This window comes from Alligator sinensis, unplaced genomic scaffold, assembly GCF_000455745.1.
Source record: "Alligator sinensis unplaced genomic scaffold, ASM45574v1 scaffold1931_1, whole genome shotgun sequence".
NCBI classification, from domain to species: Eukaryota; Metazoa; Chordata; order Crocodylia; family Alligatoridae; genus Alligator; species Alligator sinensis.
Window position 1 is genome coordinate 1 of NW_005842866.1, and position 9,488 is coordinate 9,488.

General features: G+C 64.1%; 1 protein-coding gene across 1 annotated transcript in view; it reads left to right on the forward strand.

Moving 5' to 3' along the window:
* Positions 1-154: 154 nt before the first annotated feature.
* ARAP1 (ArfGAP with RhoGAP domain, ankyrin repeat and PH domain 1) overlaps positions 155-9,488 on the forward strand; it is a 26,613-nt gene continuing 17,279 nt past the window's right edge. Inside the window, exons 1-10 of the mRNA XM_025191877.1 lie at positions 155-342; positions 774-877; positions 1,160-1,359; positions 1,830-1,915; positions 3,778-3,960; positions 6,302-6,476; positions 8,357-8,491; positions 8,659-8,794; positions 9,028-9,130; positions 9,433-9,465. Coding sequence (XP_025047662.1) covers positions 184-342; positions 774-877; positions 1,160-1,359; positions 1,830-1,915; positions 3,778-3,960; positions 6,302-6,476; positions 8,357-8,491; positions 8,659-8,794; positions 9,028-9,130; positions 9,433-9,465 — 1,314 coding nt within the window. The 5' untranslated portion in view covers positions 155-183. The remainder of the gene's footprint in view (positions 343-773; positions 878-1,159; positions 1,360-1,829; positions 1,916-3,777; positions 3,961-6,301; positions 6,477-8,356; positions 8,492-8,658; positions 8,795-9,027; positions 9,131-9,432; positions 9,466-9,488) is intronic.

Consider the following 9,488-nt stretch of genomic DNA (forward strand, 5'->3'; position numbering starts at 1 on the left):
GCTCCCCCTGCCCTTAGGAGGTTGCATTGACCTGGGAAGCAAGGGACCAGCCTCGACACCCTGCTTCAGCCTGGATCTGTGGGCTCTGTACCCAGCCTCTTCTGCCCTGGGGCAAGGCCCAGCTCTGAGCCTTCTCCTTACCTTTCAGGGGAGAGGAACGAGTGGATAAAGACCCTGCAACAGATGGTGGACGAGCGCAAGGTGAAGGGTATGGAGAAGATGTCCATGTTCCAGCTGGACGCCGCGGACAAGTTCGGCTTCCTGGAGCTGCGGGGCTTTAAAAACAAGCTCTTCGTGGTGGTGGTGGGAGACAAGGTCTTGCTCTACAAGAACATGGAGGTGAGGCTCCGTGGCATTGTCCCCTCCTGGCTTTCTTCCCTCTTCCGGCTCCCACCCTCCGGCCTGGTGCTTACCCTGCAGGCAGGGTCACAGCTAGCCCTAGGGGCCTCCAAGCCGAGGCCTGGTCCCTGGAGTGCACGGTGCTGCACATGCACGCAGAGGGAAAGGCAGCCTGTGACCAGGCAGGGCATGCAAAGACTCAGGGGAAATCTAAGTGGCCCCTGAGCTTACATGGGGAGCCTGTGGCAGAGCCTGGATGAACCCGGATGTCTGGAGTCTGGTGCAGCAGCGTAACCTCAAGCCCTGCCTGTCTGGGATCGGCACACAGGGACCATGGAGGCCACGGGTTGGCATGCCCATGTGCCCCTGCCTGCTCTTTTCTCCATTGTCTCCCCCCCCGCCCTGATAACCAGCCCCTGGCTGCTTTCCTCCCCTACCGGCTGGGGATCGGGATCACTTACATTGAGATGAACGTGGGGAATGTGAAGGACGTGGACCGGAGGGGCTTCGATCTGACAACCCCCTACAGGGTCTTTAGGTGAGTTGGGGGGTCGGGGCTGCATGCAGCATCCTGGGGGCGCTGGGCCCTGCAAGTAGAGCTCAGCATCCTCCCTCCCCAGCTTCTCGGCGGACTCGGACCAGGAGAAGGAGGAGTGGGTGGAGGCCATGCAGCATGCCATCGCCGAGGCCCGTGGACCGGAGGGGCTTCGATCTGACAACCCCCTACAGGGTCTTTAGGTGAGTTGGGGGGTCGGGGCTGCATGCAGCATCCTGGGGGCGCTGGGCCCTGCAAGTAGAGCTCAGCATCCTCCCTCCCCAGCTTCTCGGCGGACTCGGACCAGGAGAAGGAGGAGTGGGTGGAGGCCATGCAGCATGCCATCGCCGAGGCCCTCTCCAACTCGGAGGTGGCCGAGAGGATCTGGGCCACGGAGTCGAACCGGTTCTGTGCCGACTGTGAGGCGCCGCAGCCCGACTGGGCCTCCATCAACCTCTGTGTCGTCATCTGCAAGAGATGCGCAGGTAGCACTTGCTGTTCAGGGATGGGGACTGGCATGGGCACGGGTAGGGGAAGGGGGTCCCCTGGATGCCCGCTGCGGGGCTGGGATCCCCCCAGGCAGCTGAGATCCCGCTCACCCTCTGTGCAACATGTTGGCCTAGGTCAGGGGTCATCTGGGTGGGTGGTACATGAGGGCACCGTTGCGGCTGGCCCAGCGAGTGGCTTTGATCCTGATCCTGGTGGAGAGGACCAGCCTCTCAGCAGCACTGAAATGTGTCACAGCATCAGCTGCGTTTGCAGTCTCGGGGAGAAGCACCCAGGCTACAGGCTGATATCAACAGATGGGGAAACTGAGGCAGGGAAGCAAAGGAGCTAGCCAGATGCCCCGGGGGCGAGGTGGGAGCAGGGTTACCCAGCCTTCCTGGCTCCCAGGATGATGCCCAATGCCTTGCACCATGAACACCCGCTTACAGACCTCTTGTGTGACCCACAGGAGAGCACCGGGCGCTGGGCCCCGGCATCACCAAAGTGCGGAGCCTGAAGATGGACAGAAAGGTGTGGACGGAGGAGCTGATCGAGGTAGGGGGCAGATTCCCGCTGCAGGGCAGGCTTCGGCGGGAGGGGGTTTGCCAGCCCTGGCAGCTTCCCCGCCACCTCTCGGGTAAAACCCTGCCGCGGGCAGGAGACACGGCTTACAGCTCTGGAAGGACTTAGGCCTGGGCATGTAGCTGCTTCGTCTGCCCACTCTTACTCCAGCAGCAGTGGGGCCAAACCCAAGTGAAAGTGCCACTTGCTGCTCCAGGGATCTGCAAATAAACCTGTCCCGACATCTCCTTTCGGTGCAGCTCAGAGAAGCAGATAACAGCTGTCTGGGAGCGAGGGGGGCCTGAGGCTGGAGCAGGGGGGCCCTGCCGGGAAAGAAAGCATCGGCAGCCCCACCTTCCCCCTGATTATATTTGGGAGGAGGAAGATGGTGTCCTTAGCCTTGCTGAGCTGTCTGGGTGGGGAGCAGCTACACCCAGGGTGCGGCACAGTGCTGCTGTGCATCCAGATGTTGCAGCAGGCACAGGAGGGACCCGGGGTGCCAGGCTGGGCTTTGTGGATGCAGGGAGTGGGGAGGGTACAAAGGAAGGAAAGCCAGGCCTCACGGGGAGAGTGGTGCGCACGTGCCTCTCTGCCCCGGTCTGTGTGGAGCCGGACGCCGTGAGGCCGAGGGCAGGGAGAGCTGCAGAGGGGCGGTGGGGAGAGGTCAGGCATGAGTCAGGCACACGCTCCCTGCAGCAATGACCCCAAAGCAGGGACCCCAAGCCCCCACTCCAGGCGGGCTGCGTGGAGTCCAGCTCTGGACCCCGCGCCAAGCAGCAGGGCCCCCGCCTGCATCCCAAAACCGGGCTGCTAGAAGCCGGCTCCCAGGGTGGCCCGAGCTGCGTCCGGCCTCTGCATTCCAGCCGCCGCGGCCCCACCCCGGAGCCGGCTCCCACCTCCCGGCACCGCCTGCTCCCCAGGGCGCCCGAAAGCGCTTCCAGCTGCTTTCTCTGGCTGCGCGTTGCACTCCCTTCTTCTTCCACCTCCTCCTCCTCCTTCCCCTTTCCTGTCAGGCTGCACCAAAACCCACTTAACCCCTGTGGGGTCGCGGCAGGAGAGTGGGGGGGGGTTGGCAGTGCTGCTACTCTGCCATAACAAGTCAGTGACCCTAGCCCAGCTTGCAACCCTGCATGGGCACCGAGGAGGGGGCAGAAAGGAGTGCCGGGTGGATGCAGATCGCTTTAAGGTGATGTGAGGGCCTGGTGTCCTCTCTGTAACCTGCAGCTGGAGCCGGGGCTGCTCTCCAGATGTTTTTCTGTGGCAGGAAGGGTGGGCGTTGGCTCTGGCGGCCAAATAATAAGAACGGAGGCCAGAAGCGAGAGTGGTGCAAGGAGCGCCGTGCTGCCCTGGGTGTGGGGTGGGGAAGGCTGCACACCTCAAAAGGCTATCAGTCCAGAGAAGGGCAGCAAGGATGATCCGTGGCCTAGAGGAGAGACTGAAGAGGCCAAGCCTGGGCAGCCTAGAAAAGGGTTGACACCCCGTGCCCTGCCTCCATGCCACACGCAAGATGGACCTAGGGTCTGATCCAGCCCATGGCAGTTGTTATCTGTGTGATGCCCATGTGCCCCTTTGCCTGCATCCTGGACGGTGCCACCCTGGTCACTGCCAGAGCACCCAGAGACCCGATCTCTCTCCCCTTGCCCTGGGGAGCCCATCCCCGTAGCATCTGATCTCCATGCACACACTCCTGTCTCTGCTCAGCCCTGCTTGCCCTGCTCAGCTCAGCCCTTGGGGGCAGCTGTAATGAATCCAGAGGCCTGGAAAGGGGGAGCACGGGGTGGCAGGAAGGGCCACAGCAGGGTGTGGGGAGGCCACACCGCACCCTGCTCAGCGCCCCTGCCCTTGTGTCTCTGCAGCTCTTCCAGCAGATCAGCAATGCCGTGTCCAACCAGTTCTGGGCAGCCAATGTGCCCCCCAGCGAGGCCATCAATGCCACCAGCGGGACCCACGAGAGGCGGCACTTCCTTATCGCCAAGTACCGGGAGGGCAAGTACCGGCGCTACCACCCGCTCTTTGGGAACCAGGAGGAGCTCAACAAGGTGGGTGGCCCCTGGAGACTCCCCCACCCTTGCCTGAGCTTGGCGATGCCACGGGTTCGCCGCCACGTGATCGCAGCCCAGGCTGGGTGCTTGGGGTAGGCTTGCTGGCTTGCAGCCATGGGCTCCTCCACGTGCGGGGCTCCAGGCAGCAGCCTAGGATCCCCGTGTTGGCTTTGAACCTGCAGCCCAGAGCTGCAGAGCCCAATGGAGGAACCGGGAAAATGTCCCTGCCCTGGAGCTCTGCAAGCTAGTCCTGTCCTCTGCCCCCCGGCTGCCGTCTGCAGAGCAGCTGTCCCCTCATTCACTGGGTGAGCTGGTCTCTGTGCGTGGTTAAGAAGCAGGAGCTGAGCTCAGCCTGGGCTGCTCTTAGGATTAACGAGCTCACAGCACTTTTCTGGCTAAACTCTGGCTGCAAAATGGCCTTCCTGCCCCCTGCAATCCCCAGTGTCAGGGGCTGTCCCATGCACCAGCGTCACGTTGGTAGCTGCTGCGTTTCACCCCAGAGGTGGCTGCATTGCCTTGGCCTCATACCCCGTCTGCAAACATCTAGGAGGCAGCGGGGGTCTGCGTAGCCAGTCCCTTGCAGTGTGCACTCAGCTCTTGAGCCCAACGTGCTGGGGTACAGGAGCCCAACGTGCTGGGGTACAGGAGTGTTTATGGCCTCGTGTTGCGGGGCCTGGACTGGATGGCATGTCAAGAAAGATGTGGACGCATTGGTAAAAATCCAGGGGAGACAGAAATAATTTGGGGCTTGGGAAATGGGGCAGTCCAGCAAAGACTGGAAGAACTGTGGGGGAATGGATAACAGCTGTCAAGTCCCCGATGGGTGGTTGCCCGAAGGATGGAGATCGGCTCTTCTGTGGCCGCAGGGGGCAGGACGAGGAGCCATAGACTCAAGCTGCAGCAGGGGCAATAGGAAGGATGTCCTGGTGCTGCAGATGGGTCTGCACAGGGAGGCGGTGGAGCCTCTCTCCTTCAGGTGCAGGCAAGATGCACACTTGTCCAGGCCGGTCCAGACAGGGCCGACCCTGCCTCGAGCAGGGGGCTGGAGTGGATGGGAGTGCCGGAGGGCCCTGCCAGGCTAATGGGGGCAGGGCGCTCAAGCCCGGAGGAGGCAGCAGTAGTCGGCTGGTTATTGCCAGTGAGCCAGCTGTGGATGATGCTGGGACTCCCGGTGCCCCGGGATTGCAGCTGCCTGCAATTTAAGTCCCTGCTCCTGGAGCACGAGTTTGGCTGCGTTTTGAGGAAGGGATGTCTTCTGAGCCAGCAGGGAGCTGCCGGGTTATCCCAGCGCTCTCCCTGTGCGCCGCGCCAATCCCTGTCCCCCTGTCCAACCGCCTGCTCTGCTTTCTGCTCCCTGCTCGGTGTCCCCTGGGTGATCTGCTGCTCTGCCGCCTGCTCCCTGCCCCGTGCTCCCTGCCTGCTCTGCTCTCCACTCCCTGCCACGGTGCTGCCTGGCCCCCTCTCTGATCTGCCAGGTGCCACGTGCACCAGCTTCGCGTTCCACTTGTGGCACGCATGCCACGGGCTGCCCTTCGCCCCGTTCGAACCTGTTGCAGTAGTTAGGCTGTTATCCTCCCCAAAGAAGCAGCCTGCAGCTGGGGGCATCACGCGTGCTTTGCCAGTGCCATGCACAAGTGTTTCCCACCGACATGAGCTGCCCAAGCCTCAGCAGGGTGCATGCAGCCCCTGCACCATTGAGATCACGGTGCAAAGGGGGGGCTCCGAATGAGTCACTTCCACCCCGGGCCCCATAGCCGGGCCTGCTTCAGCGCTGCAAGAAATGGGCTCGTCTCCCTGCACCCAGGGGAGTGGGAAACATCACTCTCCCTGGAGGGCTTTTATTGCGCCCCCTTGCCTTTTGCATCGGGGATTATCCATGGAGCCGGGCATTAGCCAGGGCAGGGGCTGGACCGAGGCCTGGCACCAGCCCAGCCGGCCGGATCAGACTGCAGCAGGTACGGGAGTCCAGCCCCCGCCCCGGCTGGGGCCGCCGGAGGGAGAGGAGCGCAGGAATGGCACATGTGGGCTTGTTTGCTTTCTGGCTGCAAAGCCGCACCGTCCCACCCTGCGGCTGCATGACTTCATCCCGGGCTCCTTCGGGGAAAGCTGCACGCCGCGGCTGCTCCAAGCCGTCTTCCGCCCCGCAAGTCCCAGCCTCTTCTTGTGCTTGCCCGGGAAGGCGGCGAGCCCTGCTGCTCACCGGGGTCCCCCCCCGCCCCTTGCTCTTGGCTGTGCTGGCTCCCTGGTGAAGGGCGAGGGGGCTAGCTCCTCGGAGGAGGCTGCTTGCAGAGTCCGTCCAGGCTCGGGCTCACCCCTTGCCCTCGCCCCCTCGCCGCAGGCCCTGTGCGCAACGGTGACGACCAGCGACCTGGCGGAGACCCAGTCCCTGGTGTTCTGCGGGGCCGAGGTGACCTGCTCCACCGGGGACCCCGACTTCCCGACCCCCATCGCCTTGGCTGAACAGGCCGGGCAGAGGCTGCAGGTGGAGTTTCTGCTCCATAACAAAACTTCAGGTAAGAGGAGCTTGGTGGGGGGCAGTGCCTTAGCTGTTGGGGGTGGACGAGCTGAGCCAAGCCTGGGGCAGGAGACCTGGGGCTCTTCCTGGCTCTGCTACCAATGTGCCGCGAGACCTTGGGTAAATCACCGCGCCTCGGTTTCTCCTGTCTGGGCAGCTCCTAATCCCACTCCCCCCACAGCCCTATGCTGTGCAAAACCCTCTCCCCTCCACTGCTGGGGCTTACCCATAACTGACCCCTCCAGCTGCCAGCCCTGGGGGCTGCCTGCTCCTCGGCCCCAATGCCGAGCCTCCTGGAATTGAGTCCCCCGCCTCTCCCCAGGCATCGTGAGGGCATCCTGAGAGCACAGCAGGCTGGCACCAGTGAGTGCTGCATGCTTGGAGCTGGGCTGGGAAGCCCAAGCTGGACGCCCAGGGCTCTGCTCCCAGGACCCTGCCATCTGCATCCTTCACCCAGACAGCTCGTGCCCCAGCTCAGCCCCTGCCTGGAGCCCAAGGGGAAGAGATTCCCCTGTCTCCGGGCAGCTCATCCCCATGCCCTGCTGCTCTGGCCATTGGGATGGTCTTCCCAAGCCCGGTTGCACTCCGAGTCGTGGCCACCCCTCTCCATTGCTCTTCCTCCAGGTATTGGGGTCTCGTGGCCAGGACAACGGGCCGGTCAGCCTGCCCCCAGCTGCTGCCTCTGCCTGGCTCGTTGCCTGTTGCTGCGGCTGTGTTTGCACCGGGGAGGGGGATCAGGGCCGGGTGTTTTTGGAAGCATCAGCACAAGCGGTTAAGAGCAGCTCCAGCTGCAGCCTCGGCCCGTGAATCAGGGGTCATCCCGGCCAGCGCGGCTTGGCTCCCAGCTGCGCTGTCTGCAGCGAGCGTCCGGCGAGATCTGAGCGGAGCAGGGGGGAGCCTGCACAGGGGCAGGGTGGACAGGCCCGGCCCAGGGGGGCTCCAGCCTGGTCTGATGCCATGTGCAGAGGTGCCATGGCAGGTCTCGTGGCAGCTTGGCCATCAAGGGCAAGGCCAACAGACCGTGCCAGGCCCATAGAGTCAGAGACCCCTGCCCCACTCCGCTGCATACTGCATCCCGCTCCCTCCCTGTTCCCATCTGCTTTGCACTGGGGAAACTGAGGCACAGAGCCATGTGCTCACCCCCATGGCGTGGCCTCCAGACCTGGGAGCCACACAGCCTGCCGTGGTGCTAGTTGTCAGGAGACCCTGGGGGGACGGGTGAAAGCTGTGCAGTGCCGAGTGCAGGACGCCGTTCGCAGGCAGGGCCCCTCACCTCGCTACCATCGGCGTGTCCTACAGTCACCGATGAGATCAGCCTGTTATCAAAGCTCTGGGTGGAAACGGAAGTCCCTTAGCTCCATTATGCAGATGGGCAAACCGAGGCCCAAAGAGACCTGCCTCAGGCTGTGCAGGGCAGAGCCCCCGAGCTGTTTAGGAGCTGTCCTCCCCACCTCCAACCACCTGACCCACGAGCAGGGAATTTAGTAGCGAGGGTGGTTGCGCTCGGGCCCTGGGCTGGGCTCCAGGGGTTGAGGAAGCGGATCCTGGCTCCGCACCAGCCCCGGGGGCGGCTGGCGCCGGATCAGCCAGGCGCAGAGCTCCCCGCCCCGCCGCGGAGGCAGCCCCATAGAGCCGTGGGGCGGGGTCGGCTGGCGCCGGATCAGCCGGGCGCAGACCGCCCCGCCCCGCCGTGGAGGCAGCACAATAGAGCCGTGGGCCGGCTTAGCCGAGCGAGAGAAGGGGCTGTGACAGCCGTGCCGTGCTCGGAGCCAGGGGCTTTGTCCCAGGGCTTTCTCCTGGCCCCGGGGCAGCTCAGACTGGAGCCTCACCCTGGCCCCTGGCATGGCCCAGCCTCAACCGGCTTCTCCTTCCCTGCAGAGATCCCCCGGCTGGAGATGCTGAACAGCGAGGACAAGCACTACTCGGTGGTCCTGCCGACCGTCACCCACAACGGCTTCCTCTACAAGACGCCCTCCATGGCCAAGCCCGTGCACGAGCGCAAGGCCCGGGAAGGTGGGTGCTGCCGCGGTCCTTGGTGCTGCGCAGGGTGGAGAGGGCCCAGCCCTTCTCCGCGTCTGCAGCACGGCTGCCACCCCAGCCACGATGATGGGGAGGCGGTGGACGTGGCTGCGAGCCCTGCCTTTTCTGAGCCCCGCTGTGTGTCTTCCCGCTCCACGCAGAGTTCAGCCGCCGGTGGTGCGCCCTCAACGACAGCGTCCTCAGCTACTACGAGAACGACCGCAACGCCGTGCCCAACGGCGAGATCCGGATGAGTGAGATTGTGTGCCTGGCCACCCACCCGCCCGACACCCACGGGTAAGGCGCTGGGCAGCAAGTCTTGCTTCTCCCCCTGGGCACGATGCGGATGCTGTCCTGCCCTGTTGAAGCCCCCCATGCAGCATGAACTCCATCACTGCTTGGCTCTCCGGGGGCGCATTTCAGCGGTCATGGGGGGAGCTGGGGGAGGGCAATGCTACCTCCTGGGTTGGGAGCCTGAGCTGGTGGGGCATCAGCTGCAAACCCCTGCCCCCATTCTCCGCCCCGGGCAGGTTTGAGAGCACGTTTGAGGTCTTCATCGAGTCAGAGAGGCTCTACCTGTTTGGGCTGGAGAGCGCCGAGGCCGCGCGGGACTGGGTGAAGTCCATTGCCAAGGTCAGGAGCCTCTGGAGCTGGGGCGGGTAGGGGGGAACCAGGCATGGGACCCCTCGGGGTGTGTGGAGCCGCACATGGGAGAAGTAAGCAGGTGTCTCTCCTCTCTGCTGGCTCCTTGGCCTGTGCTTTGCTCTGTTTTTGTCCCCCACTGACCCCGGGATTGCAGCTTCAGGGTGTAAATGGGGGGTGCATTGCTCCTCCACCTTGGAGCCTCCCCCGGTGCTGGCAGTGCGTGGCAGGGGCGGGTTGCATGGCTGCATGGGGTCCGACCACCTCTCTTCTCCCCCCGCCGCCTCCTCCAGTCCTTCCTGCCGCTGGTGGCCGAGCCGCTGCTGGACCACGACTTCGAGCGCATCGG